The 21236-nt window shown below is 44.2% G+C and overlaps 2 protein-coding genes across 2 annotated transcripts in view; both read left to right on the top strand.

The window, feature by feature from the left end:
- The window catches only part of pibf1 (progesterone immunomodulatory binding factor 1), a 34333-nt gene extending 24332 nt beyond the window's left edge, over positions 1-10001 (top strand). Inside the window, exons 17-19 of the mRNA XM_079511719.1 lie at positions 4718-4802; positions 8176-8358; positions 9175-10001. Of these exons, the coding sequence (XP_079367845.1) occupies positions 4718-4802; positions 8176-8358; positions 9175-9228 (322 nt within the window). The 3' untranslated portion in view covers positions 9229-10001. The remainder of the gene's footprint in view (positions 1-4717; positions 4803-8175; positions 8359-9174) is intronic.
- An 875-nt stretch (positions 10002-10876) lies between these two features.
- On the top strand, positions 10877-20170 carry klf5a (Kruppel like factor 5a). Its single transcript, XM_079511996.1, has 4 exons — positions 10877-11234; positions 12432-13554; positions 15980-16039; positions 18970-20170. The coding sequence occupies exons 1-4, from the start codon at positions 11067-11069 to the stop codon at positions 19146-19148; spliced, it is 1530 nt and encodes a 509-aa protein (XP_079368122.1). The 5' UTR covers positions 10877-11066; the 3' UTR covers positions 19149-20170.
- Positions 20171-21236: the final 1066 nt, after the last annotated feature.

The raw sequence follows: 21236 nt of genomic DNA, 5'->3' as shown, positions 1-21236 counted from the left end.
ATGCAAGAAACATGCACTTCTTCCTGTGCATAAACGAAATGAACCAAGTAGGGAATCATTTTGACTCCTGCTAGCCTCCCACTAGTTTGCATGAATCATATTGTGATCATTTTCACACGCTTTGACTTTTAACTGTGGTAGAGTCCTTTCCCCCCTATCTTCTTGTACATTGTGTGTGTCTGTGTGTGCCGGCATGTTGTCATGTGTTCAGTGTTCACTTCGCTTACGTGCATGTGTGTGTGTATCAGTATCGGTATACCACGGGTGTGTCATGACGTGCACCTACCTACACTACACTACACTGACAGAATCCTTCTACCCAAATGTTCCACTCTCTCCCCCTGACAAATATGTGAACCAAGACCCCATGCAGGTTTCCTCTTGCTGCTTGCTGCTGTCAAGCGTTCACCTGGGGGCTAGTGGGAGAGACGGAGAAGAGTTGAAATCATCTAAAACGTTGAAAACTCCCCATTGACATGGACAACGCTCAAACTCGTGTGCAGTTATATAAACTCCTTCTGGCTTATCCACCCTCTGTCCTTTTATTACTCCCCCACCCAGGGTACGAAGGCTTGGTAGTAGATTCAAGATTTTTATTGTTTACATCTTGTTGTACAGATATAAGAAAGTAAAATTCTTGGGTTTTGGCTCAAGATATAGATTATCATTCCAGCATTCATCATTTGCTGAGCGTATCCAACTGAATTTAACCCATTTTTGTCGGGAACCCCTTTTGGTGTTTTAAACATTATGTTGTAATTTAGCTATTGAAAAATAGCATATCTACAAGCTCATAGCGCGCCACCGAGTGGCGCGCTACGAGCTTGTAGGTCTGCTATTTTTGAAAAATCGTGAAAATATTTATTTCAGAAAACTGGAGGATTTAGAAGATTTTTTTTTAAATTTCGACGTCATGCCAAAATGGGTTAAAGTGCTTCTGTATGCTTAAATTGATTGATTGAAACCTTTATTCTCGAAAGAGCATTGAGGTTCTCCCTCATTTTCAATGCTGACGAGATAACATACAGTATATAAAACAATTTAAGACATGCAGGCATAAAACACAAATCAAATCTTCACGTAAGGCATAGAGACATTATTATACAGACAGTGAGACAAAGCATAAGTTAATAAAATCACACCCGTGTGAACTGAGTGGTGCAAGGTCTTATATAGTCTGATCAGCTATGTCAGTGACGTCACACACTATAACCATGCTCACCTTTGCACGGACACGTAGGTATACTATACAGGTACACAAACATACAGACAAAGCTGGTTGTTGGAGTGGTTTGCACCACTCAAAAAACAGTTACATATTGAGGTAGGGAGGTTCAGAAGCAGGTTATTAAATTGACCATAAGATATTGGGGTATCAACTTTCAACGTTTGCTGTAAAGTGTTCCATGTGGTGGGGGCATCGAAGCAAAAAGCTGATTTTTCCTAGTTCAGGTTGTACGGATGGGACCTCTAGTTTAAGCCATTCACTGAGCCATTCACCAATGTCACTGTGGATGACCTCAATGCACAGGGAACACAGCATGGTCTGAAATCAATCGCCAGACACAGTTTTGGTGCCGAAGCCTGCTGCTGCACCACAGCTAATAAGCCTAATATAGAGCGTTGCAGTCCCGCCCCCTCGAGAGACCCGGAAAATAAATCCCCGTTCATTTTCCTCATAGACTTTTCAGAAAGTATTTATTTAAAGACGTTTACGCCGCGGACAAAGCCAACTCTTGTCGTGACAAATCATGACAACAAACACAATTTTTCGGGCCAAACAAAGAATTAGAAAGTAGAAAAAAAACGGCAGGTTACAACACCTTTTTTTGTTGTTTTTCTTCTTTGTAATTATTTGTTTGGTCCAAAATATTGTGTGTTGTCATGATTTGTCACGACAAGAGTTGGCTTCGTACGACGGTTAAAAGGTCTTTAAATAAATACGTTTTGAAATGTCTATGGGGAAAATGCATTGGGATTCATTTCCTGGGCCTGGCGTCGTCATGAAAGGGGGCGGGACTGCAACGCTCTATACAGCCCCATGTTTGATTGATTGAATATGGTATTGCCACATCCTATATTGAAATGGGCTAATGGGAGGACCTGGCGGGTCGGGTGAACCACATCATCACACTCCTCACTATGACTCAGCCATAACCCTATAAGGAGTTCCCAATGCAGCTACGCCCAAATATGTTGTCTAACCAATTTGTCGTCATGGCATCAGGCGCAAACAAACAAGGGCATATACGTACTGATGACATCAGATCTCCATATAGGGACATAATTGGTCAGATCGACGATGTGTCGACGTAGGTGTGAGGGCCGCATAGCGCCCGAACCTCTAGTATTTTCTACAACTGGCTTTGTTAGTGCAGAAAAAATGAGCATGGTTGCTATGTTCACCCTGTTCACCCGGGTGTGATTTCATTATTGAGTGGCGTAAACCACTCCTACAACTGGCTTTGTTAGTCTGTGCAGAAAAAATGAGCATGGTTGCTATGTTCACCCTGTTCACCCGGGTGTGATTTCATTACGTCAGACATGATTTCATTACGTCAGACAGGCTATATGAGACCTTACACCACTCAGTTCACACGGGTGTGATTTTTTTAAGACGTGTCAGAAATATAAAAAAATCACACTTGTGTGAAGTGAGGGGCGCCTTTTGGGGGCACGCACCAACATGATGTCGGGGGGGAATAAATAAAGAAAACATTAAAAGTCCATAAACCTGACTGCCACATGACGTCACGGCACACACAAAACCAGGCGTTTGAAGGCTATAGTGCCCCTCCAGAATCACACCTATGTGATGCGGTGCCTTTTATCATGATGATTATGTAATAGCCGTAGTCTGAAAACCCACCTCTTCAGACTCCACCATGGCCCGTAGCACTAGCCCCTTAGATAGCACTTTATGTAGACTTAGATAGTATTTTAAATATAGCACGTTATGTACACTTAGATAGTATTTTAAACAGACTTATAGCATGTTACGTAGACAGCACTAGAATTGCATTTTTATGTAGGCATATCACTTTATAGTACACATGTATAATATATAATATAGTATAGTATATAGTTTACATAGATACTCCACTGATACGTTCTTAGCTTACGCATGTTTCATGATAACTACTTTTGATGTATGCCATGCTTTTTGTTTTTGTTATTGCTTAATGTAAATCGCTCTGGATTAAGAGCGTCTGCTAAATGCCTAAATTGTAATAGCCTAATAGCTGCCTAGTCAGGTGTTGGAGCGGTTAGCCCTGCTCAAAAATACACCGAATGGATGACACAAAAAAGCCACTGTGGTCCATTAAACATTCCACACACAAAGACCGGGACAAAACAACAGTGCAACAGTCAAGGATACAACAAATATAGAAAGTTGGTGGGTGGCCAGGGATTCGCCACGTGGAGCATGCCCCTCACAAAAGACATCATTTCATGCCCCTCACAAGAGACTTCATTTCCAGCAATTCACATTATAGACACACTACCACTCTGACTATTCCTCTAACAAAATGTCCACAATTTTTGCAAATTGCCCATACAGTATATAGTTCATATGCTGGTTGAAACCTAGCCTTGTTTATAAATACAAGGTAAACATTACAACCTTTACCCCACCCAGTACGTCAAGTCAACCCTCATGACTCTTTTCACCCCAAAGAACACCTTCGTCCTTTCAATGGGCTTTTGGGTGTTTGCTCAAAGCTCCATCAATCCACTTGTGGACAAACGTGTTTGGCAAGGTTCTTGAGGAACCAGAAAACAGTGAGCACTGAATTGATCATTTATATTCAGCACAATTGATGATTTTAAGTTGGAATGTAAAAATAACAACAAAATGACCAAACTCATACACACAACGCAAGACTTTGACAATCGTTACTATCCACATTGCCTTAAGTTATACTCGGTACATTCATAATAAGATACAGAGGTCCACTACTGTAGAAATCATCATCCCTCATAAGTTTATAACTGAAACGTGAACTTAAGTTTACTTAACCAAACTGCAATACAATGGCTCAATAATAAACTAAAGAATATACATTTGGTATTGAGCGCACACACACACACACACACACACACACACACACACACACACCATGCACTCAATCATGCTTTGTCGTTCCCTCTGTTTCCCTTTCATCCTCCACACAAACACTACTACATATGAAATAATGTTCATAACAGTCTGTACTGCTGTTATGATGCAATAACAATGCACCCATTGTTATTTTATTTGCATTATATTGTATATTAGACTATACGGTATTGCATGAGTCGGTAAGAGGCACCATGTGATAATCGTTTTTGGTTCTTCCGGCCCATTTCATTATTATAGTTCTTGTGCATTTTTAGATATCTCCATTTGCCAATTTGTGTTTTGAACATTATGGGCAGTATTATGCGTGTCTTAAGTACCAGGTCCTATTACTTAACTTAAGACCTGGAGGCGTGGTCAATGCTGTTTGGCCACTCAGAATAGCCAAATGGCATTGATCACGCCTCCAGGTCTTAAGTTAAGTAATAAAACCTGGTACTTAAGACACGCATAATACTGCCCATTATGTTTAAAAATATGTAATATGTAGTTTAGTTAGTTTACTTTGTCTTCCTGTCCTCTGCCTGTATCTTTTGCAGTGCTGTCCCGCATACCTTTGGTTGAAGCTTTGAATATTTGTTTTGTATTTGTGTCCAGTGCCTTGAGGAAAGAACGGAATGCGCTGCAGCACATGAAGAACAACATGGCCGCTGATCTGGAGAGACTCCTCAACCACAGAGAGGTAACCATGACAGTGACCACAGTGAAGACATGGCTTTGCGACAATGCAAAAAATCCAACCTGTTAATCCTTGTCAACAATTGACCATATTCAGACCGCAGCCATCTTGCCAGCAAGGTGATACCTAGGTTATACTTCCCATAGACAGCCCATTCATCCAAACGGAAAAGTCCTCTCTAATTATATTAAACAACGTCAAAATCACCAACATTGCAGCTGTAGGGAAAGCTTGAATTATCCTCTTTCAATCTGTAAAGTTTTTGTTTCATAAAAATCCACCGTAGACATGTTATGAGCTACTTCCTGTCAAGAAATTCCTTGCAGATGATTATTTTCTAAGTGTCAGTGTATGGAAGCGCTCGTTATCAGTAAAGCAACCTCCTGCTGCCTGCTGCACTATGTGCAAATTCAAAATAGGTGGTACGCATTGACCGTTGAGTGATATTCAACGAGCGCTTCCAAACTCCAACACTTGGAAAAAAATCACATGCAAGGAATTTCTTGACAGGAAGTATCTCATAACATGTCTACGGTGGATTTTTATGAAACAAACACTTTGCAGATAGAAAGAGGATAATTCAAGCTTTCCCTACAGCTGCAATGTTGGTGATTTTGACGTTGTTTAATATAATTAGAGAGGACTTTTCTGTTTGGATGAAGTATCACCTAGGTATCACCTTGCTGGCAAGATGGCTGCGGTCTGAATATGGCCAATAGCCCCATCTGTGACCACCTATTTTAGCCTGGGGAATAATATTATCTTATTAGTTTTACCTATTATCCAACGTCGTATGGCACATGTAAAGGTACACCTTTCTTTGGATGTCTGTAATAAAAACTGTGTGGTAAAATGATATTCCAGTGTGAACCGAGATTCCGCACAGGCTGTCAAAATACCTGATTTAAACAGTAGTTCTCAGCAGAATATCATTTTAGTACGACCCTGTTTTGACAGTCATCAATAGGAACATGGTAAGTACCTTTACATTTACGATACAATGCTGGAGAAATAGTTAAAGAATTCACCTTTTCGCCCAGCACCCCCAGTAGTGGAAAGCAACACTATACGAGTCCCGAGCTACAGTGATGGGTGAGGTCCAGATAGGGCTAGGCTCTGTAGACTCTGATACATAACTAAAGGTTTGATGAAAGTTATGTACATAAGTTATGTCATGCCTATGCTTTCTGTGTTAACCCATTTTGACCTGAGATCAGATTCTAAAAATGTCTTCTACATCCTGACAGTTTTCTGAAAAAGCTATGTTTCTATGTCAGTGGTTCTTCGATTTTTCAAAAATAGCAGACTTACAAGCTCGTAGCGCACCACTCGGTGGCGCGCTATGAGCTTGTAGATCTGCTATTTTTCAATAGCTAAAGCATAACATAATGCTTACACCAAAAGGGGTTCCCGCCCAAAATGGGTTTTAATGGAACTGTGGGACAAAATATTAAAGCACAACTTGAAAGTAAAAAGAAAGTAAAAAAAATAAATCCATTTAATTTTGCTGTACATTGACAAAAATACACAAAGTTGGCCTGCCATACCCTCTCGTAGAAGCTCCCCACTTTGCAGCCTTAGAAGAATTGCTTTTACACACATTAAAATGATATTTGATCTGCAACCATGGGCAATATATCGCAGTGTGCTTCTGCTTCGGGGTGTCACACATTCTAAAAGAAATGCTCACTCAAGGCTGTGTGTGCATGCGTGCGTGCCCACGTGCGTGTGTATGTGCACGTGGGAGCGTGCACGCCAAGCCAGCCGTTTGGTGTATGAAGTATGTGCCCCCTCGTAGACAGCTGTTCCTCAGCCTGGCTGTTTGGGATGCCATGAGTGTGTGTGTGTGACATGCCAGGGCTCATGTCCTCAGGGGTGATAAATAGAACCGTGAAATGGCTATGGGGGTCTTCTCCCTGCCCTGCCGCCACCCCCGCAGACCCTTGAACCCGTTGGGCTTCTTGCAAGTGGTCCCATGTAGTTGGATTTCCACAACTAGGGCCATCTGGGCCCCCGAGGCGCAGGCCAAGTATTACAAGATGCCTACAAGGGTAGATATTGGCCACTATATGATAGTAGGGGGGGAAGGATTCAGCTTCAAAACATGCTCAGTGTTGAATTTCCATTTTGACATCAGCAGCATATTTATAGGCTAAAATTAGGACGACATTCTGTGAATGTTTGCGGCGGTAATTCGATGTGATTGATTTTCATGGAAAATTATATTCAAAAGTTCATAAAATATTTATTTTCTTGTTCCAACACATGTTTTATCCTTTTACAAAAAAGTCCACACAATATAGATCTGATACGATAACGGTATATTGAAAAAGCATTGGATTCACAATTTCTCAGCTCGTCCCCACTTGTAGTCTATCCAGACAGTCTGTGTCAGAAATGTCTGCGTGATTTAACCCATTTTGGGCGGGAACCCCTTTTGCCACACTTTAGCTATTGAAAAATAGCAGATCTACAAGCTCATAGCGCGGCACCGAGTGCCGCTCTACGAGCTTGCAGGTCTGCTACTTTTGAAAAATAGTGAAAATGTGGCCCAAATGTTTGAATATATTCTTTCAGAGCGAACGTTTTTCGCTCAAATCTTTGCTTCTGGGGGGGGTCCCTGGAACTACATTTTCAGATGGGGCTCGGCGGCCAATTGCATATCATTCTGGGGGTTCTTGACATGAAATAGTTTGAGAACCACTGACACTGTCGTGATTTAGAAGACGTTTTTAGAATCGAGCTCAGGTCTAAATGGGTTAATTTGACTGTCCCTCAGGCACTGACCTGGGTCACATTGTCTCGCCTTGGTCCAAAGCATCAGGAGGACAGGCAGTCCCCTCTCCTTAGTATTTGTTTCTCCTTGGAGATGACAGTTAGCAGGTGAAATGAGGGGCAACAGCACAGGACAGAAACCTTGTAGTTTTTATTGCTACACAGTAAAGTTTTTTCTTTTTGAGTGGTGCAACCACTCCAAGGAACAGCAATGTCCGGGTTCAACTATGTTTGTGTGTGACTATGTGTGTGACTATGTGACTATGAGCACCAGTACCAATGAGTACCAAAAGTGGCGCTGTTGTGTCAGAAACGGAGAGAGAGAGATAGTGCTGCACTGTTGCCTGCTAATGAGAGAGAGAGAGGGGGGGGGGGGGGGGGGGATTTGCACCAGTTCACAGTGATTTTCTTTTACAGCTAGAGTACAGGGTTTAGATGGTTAAAATTAACACTGGTGATTTGACTGTGTAGGCCAGCAAGATTTTATGTTACTCTTGAGCTAAGCAATCTCAGCCACTGCACCATTGATGGGAACAGAAATTCTGACTTTCTTAGTTGTCCTGACTGAGCATCTGTGTGCCCCCCATGTGTGTCTGTCCAGGAGCTAGCGATGATGAAGCAGGTATTGATCAGTATGAGGTCTGGCCAGAGAGACGCTCCGAGCCTCCTTGACCTGGACGAAATAACGAGGACCAGCCCTCCAAACACCAAGACGCAAAGGCCCAAGCGCCTCGCCAAGACTGCAGAGGAGGAGACGACCAACAGGCCAAAACCCACTGTGTTTGTGAGCATCTCCTCTTCCACGATGTCTGATAAATTCACACCAAGTATCAAAACTATTAAAGTTGAAGTGTCGAGCGTCTATGTCTATATGAACACAATTGGCCCGTGTTTCGGGGAGGGAAGGCGGGCGGGGAGGCGGGAGGGTGATATTTGTCACTACGCGTGTTCCTACGGGCTTGGGCGGCATCTGTTAGCAGGGAGTGTTGGGCGGGAGAAGTAGGACGAAGGCTTTACGTCCTTCCGGTGGGGGCTCCTAATTGGCAATTGAGACAGTAGGATACAACAGCATTGACGAGACGACACACAGGTGTGTGTGTGTGTGTGTGTGTGTGTGTGTGTGTGTGTGAGAATTGGCATAATGACTAAATTGAAAGGAAGACACATTTGAAAGGGTGCTATCATGTTCAAAGGGCCCAGGATGTACAGTATTGTATGGAGAATTCATACGTTTTTACTTAAACTATAATTGAGTTTAATTTCTACAGTCAAATTGCAGTTTGACACTGTGACACTAATATTACCGGTATTCCCACATTTTTGCCACGTGGTCCATATTACAATATCTCTGTTAATCTCCAACTAAGTAGTGCTGAACATAACCGTGGTGAAGGAATTCATGGCTTCATTACACATGAATTCAAATGACTCATTTTTTGTGACCTTTACTGCGTACTGTGCGTCACTCTCAATAAACCCGATCTCTTAAAGCAGTTGAGAGATTACATTGTCCGGGAGAGGAGTCTTGAGTCCAATCCACCCTTCCTCATCAATCCTCATCAAATTCTTATTCTTGCTCTGTTTTTCTTTCCATTTGCAGACCAATAAAGAAGTTCCGGAATGGTACCGAAAGCTGAAACACCAACCCAAATGAGCCGTCACATGGAGTCAATGATTCTTTTTTTAATTGTCGTTTTTAGTTGGATATTCATGAAATTATATTTTGCTATATTGTTTTTCTACTTGTAAATAGAATTTGCTAGATCTCATGAAGTTTGTTATATGAAACTTGAACCGTTATGTACAGTACATTATTCTAATCTTCTGTGAAGAAACCAGGTTCTGACTCAACAATCTCAAAAACCAGTGGTATTACTTCCTGAAGTCTTGACATTCCTGACAGACTTGACTGGCAGAGAAAAATTCCTCGGCTTTGGCAATCTATTATATTAAGCCCCGTCTGTCATTATTCTCAGAACATTAGTACTTAGTAGTCATGCAGTATCGTTAAATGGGCATGAAAGGTCCAGCGAACGTGAGGTTTCTCAGCCTCAGATTTGTACGTGCTGAGACTCCTTTGGCTTTAAATATAGACATGCTGGGCATACCTTGATCATTTCTTATCGGTGTCATATTAAAGTTAGCCTCAGGGCTTGAATGCCTTAGGCTGACTGGTCTCTCTGTCGCTCCTCTCTTCTCCCTCTCTTATTTCTGGTATCTCTGACTTTTGCAAATTCCCAATAACCTGTCTTTCCCCAATTGTATAATTATACTGATTCCAGTTTTTAATTGTATTTTTTTTTCTCATTCAATTTTTTTTAATTTGTTTTCTGATCAAGGACAGCATAATCATTTTACAGTGTACAAAATTGAACTCAAAACACTCACTCACACACTCACACGCACGCACACACACACACACACACAGTTTTTAATTGTATTAATTTAAATTATCCACTGCATCTTAAAATAGTTTATGGCATGTACATTTCACTTCTAGACATCAATGATGCTGTGATTCATATTATACGTGCTCTGTGCGCTGTTGTGTTATCGTATGTTTTGTTTCTTTTTGGCTGGTTCATGTTGTTTTGAATTGTCTTTTAAATATGTTGTAATTTGCGGCCCCCCTTGAAAGCGAGACGGTTCATCTCGAGGGGTTATTGCCAATAAAGAATTTCAGACAGACTGAGAAGTGGGTAACCATGCACATTTAAACGGCTGACTGTGTGCATTATTCGTATGACTTAGTATTTATGCAAATTGCGTTCAGAAGCATCTTTATTGCACTGCTCTCAGTAATGTCAGTTTGTATTAGTATGCCTATTATGTTTGGGTGACTTCCAACATATCTGGTATTTTTTCTAAATTAATTTCATTCATGTAATTTTCATAACCTACACAGCGGTGAAATAAAATACAATGACACGTATGTACAAACTGTTTTTACTAATCAATCACAGACTTAAACTTAATTCAGAATAATTTAGCATATATAATATGAATATATAATTAGATCATTTCACTGTTGACAGATCATTACATTACGTCTATCACGTGCCAGCCAGTGCACTGTTCTGATTGCCAGACGTTCGTCGTCATAATGTAAATGTACACTTTGTAAGCTGTGTAGTGTGCATTAGATGGAGTGCATGGGCGGTGGCCGGTGAATGAATGATCAAAGCCTTTTGAAGGTTGGTGTGGGCGGTGCATCTCCTGTATTTACAGTGAGCGCCCCGCCCTGTCATCAGAGATACAAAACTGTCTGGTCCAATGCGAGATGAAACAAGTGGAAAGGAGATGTGGGCTCGCAGACAGGACAGCCGCTCAACATTCTCACAACAACCTCTCTGGCTTAGCTCTCTCCCATTCCGACTCACTCTCCCTGCATGCACGCTTCGCCAAAGCTGTGTTATCTACCGTGGTATTTAAAACAAAAAAAAGGAATAACATTTTAGGTGTATATTTTTGACGGTGTTGCGACGGAGGTTAATGGCCGCGACACTGACGATGAGCGGTAGTGGGCAGGAGGAAGCCTTCTATCCGCTGCTGAAGTCGAGTCTTCCCGATGGAGGATTCCCCCTGGAAGACTCGTCTCTGTTCGGCCTGGACGCTAAGCTCACGGGGACGGAAAGGAGCGGGCACAATGAATACACACAGGTAACGGACAAGACATAATGTAGACTTTTGGACGGTAGAAACGCTGATTTATGATTTGTGATTGCCCCCCCCCATTTCATTGAATGGGCGTGGCAGACTGGTTGTAGACCTATACGCTTTTTCTAACCTCTTACAATTCTACATGGCCACATATTATTGAGATAATCAATACATTTGTTTTGCGTGTACTACTTTTAGTAATGCGGTAAAGTGGGGCTACGATCACAGGATGCACGATAAGCCAACTGGACAGGCAACGTGAAGCCGAGCTATTCCTACTGCATTCGCATTCTTCAGCGCATTGCTTTCTGTTGGAGCCAGTGCCAGTTGGTACACACAGTTGGTCTCTGGGCTTTCCAGGCTCGCACCATCCATACCGCTATAGCAACAACTGACGTCCTGACTCGGACGGAAAGGTCCCGGGAACTCCGTTTCGCCAGCCACCAAAAAACTTGTCAGGATAGATCATCTAATAACAGCTGGTAGGATCAGACACTAGAAATAGCAGCCTCCCCCGCGCCTGCACGGCCAGCACAGCGCAGCAGCAGCGCAGCCCCCGGAGGCTCTCTGGCTGCTGCGGCGGACTGGGAGGCATGGGTGTTTCCCCCATTCCCCATCATGCTGTTTCATCTTTGACTGGACGTTGTATGTGTGGATGCGCCCTTGATGACATGCTGTGCACCTGTCCTGTCCAGTCGAGCATATCCATTGTGTAATTTTACAGATTGTATATGAACTCGTTTCTTTTTCGGACTCTATTACTCATACATATATATTGTGGAATGTGGCCTTAAATTGAGAACCACACAAGAGTTCTGATTGTTTTTTTCTCCACTTGCTAGTCTTTGTCAAATGTAGGCCTAGTAAATAGGTGTATGAGTTCAGCCTGGCAGGACTAGGAGAGGGAATGTAGCAACCACGCATTGATGACTACTTGATAAATGTTTTAGTGGTGACTGTCCAATCAAACTTTTGTCCTCTCAGCATGGTGTCTCAGAATAGTGTCAGGGTGATCATTTGGGAACACGCGGCTGGCTGAGCAACCTGTGTTTGGACAATAGTGGCTTTGTAATATGTTACCAGGAGTTAATCAGTTTCATCTCGTTTAATTGCGCTTTCGTTTTTTACACAACGATGACGTGAAATGAAACTAAACCTCTCCCGCTTTCTCTCCTGTCTCACTTCCCCCCTCCTCAGGCAAAGTGCGAACTGGACAGGTATTTGTCCCCTCAGCCTCTCTCCCACCCGCATCCTCCGGGAGACGGCCAGCAGAAGTCGCGGCGGGACAGCGCGTCCGTCATGGACCAGTTCTTCACGGACGACCAGCACGGCGGGGTTCCGTACACCTTCAACATGAACCTCTACGTCCCCGATGTGGCCTACCTGAGGATGGGCCTGTGTCGGCCGGCCCGCCCGACTCACAACCACAACCACGCTCACGCGGGACTGGCCCAGGTCAAAACGGAGGCCCCCTCCACGTCCTTCCCCCCCACGTCCCTGTCCCACTGCCTCAGCTCCACCTCTGCCGGCGGGGGTAACGGCGCTATGGAGACCGCCACCATAAACATGACGTTACCAGGGTTACCGGAGTTCACGAGCGTTTTCAGCCAATCGGGAGGCTGCGGTGGTGACTCTGGGCCGGAGGTGTTCGTCAAACAGGAAATGCCGTCGCAATTCGAGCAGCACCCGCACCATCACCATGACGACAGTGGCTCCCTCTTCCAGCTCCTCAACTCCGACCTGGACCATCACCATGGTAACCATGGCATCAACACTCAGCACCATCATCATCACCATCACCACCACCACCAACACCAGACGCAGCACACGGGGCCCTCGCCCATCCCCACGCCGTTCCACGACCTGTCCGTGGCGTCCTCGTCTTCCCAGCAAGAACAGACCGCAAAGTCGGCCTTCTGTGGCGCAGCCTACACACACCCTCATACTCACACGCACCCCCAGTTTGTCCAGCAGCAACAGGTGCCCTACCTGCCCCCTTCCCCGCCCAGCTCCGAGCCGGGAAGTCCCGACAGACAGAAGGAGCTTCTCCACACCCTGTCGCCCCCTCCCTCCTACGCGGCCACCATCGCCTCCAAGTTGGCGGGCAGCCCCCCCGGACTGAGCCCTCCTGGCCCAGGCCAAGGCAGCTTAGCCTTGCCTTTGGCTACTGGTGGTCGTTCCCCGGGCCCAGGCCCAGCCTCGGGTCTACCCCCAGCTCCAGGCCCAGCTCCAGCCCAGACTAGCTGCATGCCTGTCCGCTACAACCGCAGAAACAACCCTGATTTGGAAAAAAGACGCATCCACCACTGTGACTATCCAGGTTAGAGCTCATGCACGTATGGAACTATAGCACTTTTGCACACTGCATTTACAGTATGTTGTGCTGTGTGTCAGGTGAATATCTCATATTTCCAGAGGGTTAACAAACATCCATTTCGTGTCACACACTTAACCCATTTCGACCTGAGCGATTCTACACATGCCTTCTAAATCCTGACCGTTTTCTTGAAAAAGCTATGTTTTTCTATGTCAGTCGTTCTCAAACACTTTCATGGCACTTTTAACGATTCTTCAAAAATAGCAGACCTACAAGCTTGTAGCGCGCCACTCGGTGGCGCGCTATGAGCTTGTAGATCTGCTATTTTTCAATAGCTAAAGCATAACATGATGCTGACACCAAAAGGGGTTCCCGCCCCAAAATGGGTTAAGGACCTTGAAAAGTATCCAATGCAATACAAGACAAAAATGTTCTTGTGACGACTACTGATAATTTGTCAGTTGCTACTTTTGCTTTCATGATGCTACATCAAGTCGCCGTGCGACTCTCAGCTATCGGATTCTTGTGGCCTTCGGGTCAACATTGGTATGATGGCAGCAGCGTTGAACCCTTGTACTCGTGTGCGTGTGTTTTTTTTTGCACGTGTATGTATGGATAGGACTGTAGGGCGCTTAATAATTAACCAATTTATTTTAGCCTGCTGATTTAAAAGCCGGACTATACTTGGACTATACTTGGTGTCGCACACTTAACAACAGCAGGTTTACAAGCGTACAACGTGCCACACATGTGTTGTAACTGTGAGCTTGTAGATTGGCTATTGTTGGTGCGCGACCATGTATAAATCAGGAATTAGCCCCCCTTGCTACACACAACATTTTGTCTCACGTTCAGTTCACACACATTTGCATGCAGGTGCAAGCAGATACTCACACATACATACAGTAAATGATTTTTTTTTTTTCCTTCTTTCCTTTTCAAGTCCTGGGAAAATTGTCATCACAAGTAATTTTCTGGCAGTTACGCCATACTTGCGAGGACCTCTTGGTCTTGTATGGATAATTAAAGCTGGTACACACACACACACACACACACACACACACATTAGATAGCTATACGGTATGATGTGCAGCTACTTGTAGGACATGTAAAGTCAGCTAGCCTGTGGCAGTGTGTAAGTTAGGCTTAGAGGAGAGCCTCCTGCAGCGTGTCTGCACACGTCTCTGAACGCGCACTGCTCAGTTGCACCTTTATAACCTCTCTAACTTTGGCTCGAGGCTTTAATGTAGCACTTTCTTGTATCTGCAAAAAAAAAGGCTGGACAAAATGTAGACTAAAATGCTCATTACTCAGTTCTTATATCGTCACGGAACGTTGACTTGGTATCAGTGTCACTGTGATTTTGAACATCGTGTTCCTGCCATCTCCTGGGTTCAAGTTCAGTTTAAATTGAATTGAAATCTGTATTGTTGGGCTAAGGGAAATATGGGTTTACAGATAGCTGTGGAAAAATGCATAACAAATTACCATAATCTACTGTAGCATATCGGCAATTGAGGAGAATTGACTATGTGCATAACTGCATATCAATAGTTCAATTTCCACATGGTGCAAAATTATTGGTCTTTCATCAGTGAAACGAGGATGTTTCTGGACCCTGTGTGTGGTGTTCCGGTCTCAGAAGACATTCAGTATAGTAGTATCTTATAACTTATTAAAAACATTGGAAGTTGTATGTCTATGTTAAAAGATTCCCCAAAGGTTCCACCACCAACTGCCTGGGCCGTGGCTCAGTGGTCCAGGCACCTTGGCTGGTATAATCCAGTCTGGCAGTGTGCCGCGGGTTCGACTCCCGATCCCGACGGCCTTTACTGCATGTCTTCCCCCCCATCTCTCTCCCCATTTCCTGTCAGCCTACTGTCTGTCCCTCCATAAAAAATATAAAATAAAGGCGAAAGCCACAAAAAAAAGGTTCCACCAACTAACCGAATAGCCAAAACATGGTTAAATAAAACCATACATAATACTTTATAACACATAAACAAAAACAAATAGTGCTGCATCAAAGTATACAGCAATGTATTGACATACCTCCATGTCAACTAGTATGACTAGTATATTTGCATAATTGCTATTGTAAAGCTTCCCATAAAGCAAGGTTACATGGTGCAATAGTCCATGATGACTAATATTTGTAAAAAAAAAAAAAAAAAATCAATTTGGCACAAATATTGGAATTTTAAAAGCAAATGAAAGTGTACACTGTACAGGACACATTGGAATGTCCTGAAAGGTACTTCTATCAGTCTGCTATCAGTTTGCCGCAGTGGTTGGAATTTCCCTGTTTATAGGCTTATATACATTTTGAACCATAAAACGAGGGTCCCCTGGGGTGTTTTGGAGTGTCCATACTTATGTATTGATTTGTAACCCCCACCTTTGGTTTGTCTTATCTTGTCTTCCTCAGGCTGCAAGAAGGTCTACACCAAGTCATCTCATCTGAAAGCCCACCTCAGGACTCACACGGGTAAGAGTCTCCTTTTAATTCATAGTCCCCAGTTAAGAAAGAAACAACGCCCGCGCTGCTCGTATTTCGGGTGTCTGCGCTGGCACCCGTGTTACTAGGCAGAGTGTTGTGTTCTTGGCATGCGTGTGTAAGTCTATCCTGCCCCCATTCCCATCCACTGCCCAATATACTATTGCATCAAAACAGGTGGAAGTGACACACGTCTGCCAGTGGATGAGTAGCGCAGGAGGACCGTGTCTACTATGCCATCGGTGCTAGACTGGTGGCGGGGTGACCGGTGCCAATGTCTTGTGTGCAGCGCGCTACGCCCCGAACGGTCTCGGACAACACTGTTTGAAGTGCTTTGCTCCTCCGACCACCCTTCTGGACCGGGTTTTTTGGCGCTATAAATACACAAGATCTGCGTGTACCAATACGAAAATATCTTAGATCATTCTATCTCTCCTATCGCTAGATATGCCATTCTTCAGTCCCTCTCTCTCCCAAGATCCGTTTCCCTCGCTTGTGCCCGGCTCTCGCTTTCCAAAATCGATCCCCTCGCTCTCATCTTTCTTTCTTTGTTTCACTTTGTTTCCTTCTTCGTTCTTTCTTCTTCTTCACCTTCCCCCCAGTTTGTCCAACGGTTGCATGTAACGGAGCAGTTGTGGAAAAGTTAAGTCAACAAACAAGTAGTGAGGTGTTGCGCCCCACCTCAGGCCAGCTAACAAAACAAGACTACTGTTGATACCTACGCACATTCCTGTCTCATCTGGACGTGCACACACACACACACACACACACCGCTAACCCCATGGGGGGTTCATATTTTCCTCCTGTATTTGATGGGAACACGTTAGTGTGTGTGTGTGGTTTGCTTTGCACTATCGCGAACAAGACAATTAGAAGGGGCGTCACCCCACACCGTGGGCTGAATGCGGTGCAGGGTGATTACGGACCACGAGAGATGAGAACATGACACAGAGACAGAAGCGTGCTGCACTATTCCAGCAAAGACGTCCACCTTTTCCTCCGTAAAAGGTCACTCTTCTTTCTCAGCTGCTGCCGGCTCCCTTTTTGTCTCCATCTCTCTCTCTCTCTGTTTAGTTACTACCTTTTCATTCACATCATCACCCTTTTCTGTGGCTTTTCTCTTGTCGTTCCACTTCACGGCCTCTCCCATCTCCTCCCCTTGTCCATTCCTCTCTCTCTCTTGTTCAGTCTCTTTGGCTCTCTCTCCCATGCAAAGAAGGAGCATGAATACTCGAGCAGACGTACACAGTACAGTACACACACACACACACACACACACACACACACACACAGAGCAGACGTACACAGTACAGTACACACACACACACACACACACACACACACACACACACACACACAGAGCAGACGTACACAGTACAGTACACACACACCTGTCAGTGAGCTTCCATGAAAGGATTCCTAATGCGTTTGTGGCCCTGTGGGAGTCCCTACTCTAATCCCCATCAACATCCATTACCCTGATTGTGTGTGTGTGTGTGTGTGTGTGTGTGTGTGTGCGTGTGCGCACATATGTACTGTATGTTCACAAGTGTGCGCGTGCTCACGTGCTCGCGTGCGTGCATGCGTGCGTGTGTTTCTGTGTTTCTGTACTGAATCTGTGTATATGCATATCCGTGCCTGTATCTGTGTGCACGGTTAGCGTGAGAACTGAACACTCCACCCTCTCTCTCCTTGTTTTTTCGGCTCTCTTCCCACTTTGTTCCTCTTCATTGTCTCATGGCCCAGGTTCACGTTCAGGTTGGGATGTGTGGGAGAGTTCGGTGACTCTGTCTTGCATACCATTCAGTTTACTGTACGTTTCTTACTAAACACACCATTTCCCTGAAATGCTCCTTTAAGCCAGTGGTCTCCTTGGGCTGCGTCTGTGGGCTGTGGCTTAAAGCAGGGCTGGAAAAGAGTACTCTGTCTGGGGCTGCGGGACAGAGGGAGATGTGTCCCTGGGTGTTGCACTATAGTTCTGGGGGGAGAGGCCTGAGGCTTAGGGAAGGAACAACCAAAAAGCCTTACCTGCCGTCAAACGACAAAGACAGACGTGAAAAGCTAGAGAGACGACATGCAGAGAAAAACAAAGACAAGTGTGCGGCGTGGGAACCTCTGCACAGTCTGGGCAGTCTATGAATGCTTGAGTGACAGTAATTTGCCCCAGGTATATAATGTCTTTTTAAGACAACCGGGCCCTCCAGTAAACCCTGTTCTCCCAGATCCTCTGCCCCTGCTATACACGGTTCTTTGCGACTCAGCTAATTAGCTCTATTGACTTCACCTGCAAAAAAAAGACATCTGTTATGTGGCATAAACACCGTCCGCACACTTGTCAAACGATCATTCCGTAAATCATTTTACAAATGTATCTATGCAATCTATGTTACTGGGGGGTTATATAGTGGACTGGCAAGTTTGGCAACTGTCCAGCATTACTGTTTTACTATAGATTGCAGCTGCACTCATCCCTGCTCTCTCTCTCTCTCTCTCCTTCCACTCCTTCACTCTGTCTCTCTCTCTCCCTCTCTCTCCCCTTCCACTCATTCCCTCTGTCTCTCTCTCCCCTTCCACTCCTTCCCTCTATCTCTCTCTCTCTCTCTCTCTCTCTCAATTCAATTCAATTCAAAGGGCTTTATTGGCATGAGAAAACATACGTTTACATTGCCAAAGCACAATACAACAATACAATCAAAACAAAAATTATGTACATTTGAAAGTCAGAATCTTCAATAGATCAATTTCTATGTACCAAGATCATTGGATGCAGGTATAGTGCAGGAATATACACAATGATTAGTCTTTAGGGTGGTTGTGTTGCGTTTGATATCCTTCTCCTATCACAGCAAGTTGATTTTTGTCATTGGTCATGTTTTCAAAATCTTTCAAAATCTCTCTCTCTCCTATCCTTGAATCCCCAGGTGAGAAACCATATAGGTGTACGTGGGACGGCTGCGACTGGCGTTTCGCCCGCTCCGACGAGCTGACCCGTCACTACCGGAAGCACACGGGGGCCAAGCCCTTCCAGTGTGCGGTCTGCTCACGCTCCTTCTCTCGCTCCGACCACCTCGCCTTGCACATGAAGAGACACCAGAACTAACTCACCCGGAACACACCCACCAACACCCACACACACAACTGCATACATACACACCCTTAAACAGGTCGACTACCCACGAACCATGACATGCAAGAACTGCACATATGAACCAAGTAACACTATAGTGAAACCTTCCCATCCACACCCACACGCACACACATGTACACACACACAACACACACCTGTTCCAAAGTGGCCCACGTGCAAAGCTGCTTTCACTCACTGACCAGGCCCTCTGCAGCTCCTGCCGCTCTATTGTTCTGAAGTGGTATGGTAGCCTGACAGACATTAGGCTAGTACATTGTACATTATCATTAATGGAGAGAGTGGATAGATTTGGCGAATGGAAACTATAATGGAAGAGATGTGGAACAAATTCAATTTGCAAAGTTGGGTAAACACTAAAACGGCAGATATAATTTCAGTTTTATTTGAAACGCCCTGAAAAAAAAGAAGAAGATATATATATATATATATACATTACACAAAATGTGTCTCTCATGTCCTTTTTCCTTTTAGGATGAGATGTGTGGTACTGTTGACTACAACAAAAGCATTTAAAACTCCCAACCTTTTTAACGCCCCGTTCTAACCTTTAGAACTGGCTTTATGGGGGAGTAAAAAAAACTCGTATTAAGCTGAAACAGCCAAAATGTTTGTTTACTTCTTTTACTCGTTTGTTTGCGTCTAACTGGAACAGCCAGAAGGGTTTAATTTTTACCAGTCTCACAGTTTGCACTAGCATTGGGCCGATTGTTCAGAATCCTCAACGAACGGCCCACACAGATCTGAGATCAGATTCTACAAATGTCTTCTACATCCTGACAGTTTTCTGAAAAAGCTATGTTTCTATGTCAGTCGTTCTTCGATTTTTCAAAAATAGCAGACCTACAAGCTCGTAGCGCGCCACTCGGTGGCGCGCTATGAGCTTGTAGATCTGCTATTTTTCAATAGCTAAAGCATGACATAATGCTAACACCAAAAGGGGTTCCCGCCCCAAAATGGGTTAACCCACCACTGGAAACCACTGGAATCACAACTGGACCCAACTTCACTCAACACTTCATTTCACTGAGCACTAACTACACAAGTCATCCTCAGCTCTGTGTATCGCAAAGAAATGCTTTTCCTACTGCGGGAGAGAACGTGAGCGAGAGAGAAGCCATATTAGGCACGTGAAATGAGGGGAGAAGAGAGGGTTTTACTCATCAAACAGAATGTAGACCAGAGAGAGGTTGGGGAAACAGAGATGAGATAGAGAGGCTTGCTAAAGAGTAGCAATTATCCAATGAATTATTCACACTGCGTTTGGATGGACTTTCAAGCAGGAGTAAAAATGGCAACAGAGAACAGACTAGAGCCCATTGGTGCCCTCGTGACTTGTTGCAGACTAACAAAGACGATGTGCAGGTTTCATTTACAATAAGGAGAAAATTCAGCTCAACCGTCTTAAAAAAGAGTGAAGCACTACTGTATTACTTGTCATGTTGTATTACTGCAATACAATTGAGAGGCCGCAAATCACTTTGAACTCTTCCTTTGTTCGTCAACCATCTTTGGACTCATCTATAGCGTATTGTAAAGTGCCTCCCTTCTCTGGTGCTCTGTTCATTTAAAACCTGTATATTCTGTCACAATATACGGGTTTGGAAGCGGCATAGAGGTGGGAGGGGGGGGGTCTATTTACTTTGAGGAACCTTTCTGGTCTCCATGGTAGCAGTAGCATCACTTTAACCCATTCTGACCTGAGATCAGATTCTAAAAATGTCTTCTACATCCTGACAGTTTTCTAAAAAAGCTATGTTTCTATGTCAGTCGTTCTTCGATTTTTCAAAAATAGCAGACCTACAAGCTCGTAGCGCGCCACTCGGTGGCGCGCTATGAGCTTGTAGATCTGCTATTTTTCAATAGCTAAAGCATAACATAATGCTTAAAACACCAACAGGGGTTCCCGCCCCAAAATGGGTTAAGCTGAGTTAGTCCTCTCCTGGGAGGTATTTTTACTCTGTACACATCTAACAAACACATAGCAGCTCCATTAGCCAATCAAACATGCGGACAACGTTGTGTTGTCAAAATGTCAGTTGG

This window comes from Electrona antarctica, assembly GCF_951216825.1.
Source record: "Electrona antarctica genome assembly, chromosome: 10".
NCBI lineage: Eukaryota > Metazoa > Chordata > Actinopteri > Myctophiformes > Myctophidae > Electrona > Electrona antarctica.
The sequence above is the reverse complement of the archived record's forward strand: the minus strand, read 5'-3'. Positions and strand labels throughout refer to the sequence as shown.

Bases quoted from the DNA above. Each gene is read 5' to 3' on its own strand.
- klf5a (XM_079511996.1), top strand. From the start codon at position 11,067: ATGGCCGCGACACTGACGATGAGCGGTAGTGGGCAGGAGGAAGCCTTC. The intron at 13,555-15,979 runs GTTAGAGCTCAT...TGTCTTCCTCAG, and splicing joins CCACCACTGTGACTATCCAG to GCTGCAAGAAGGTCTACACC. The intron at 16,040-18,969 runs GTAAGAGTCTCC...TTGAATCCCCAG, and splicing joins CCACCTCAGGACTCACACGG to GTGAGAAACCATATAGGTGT.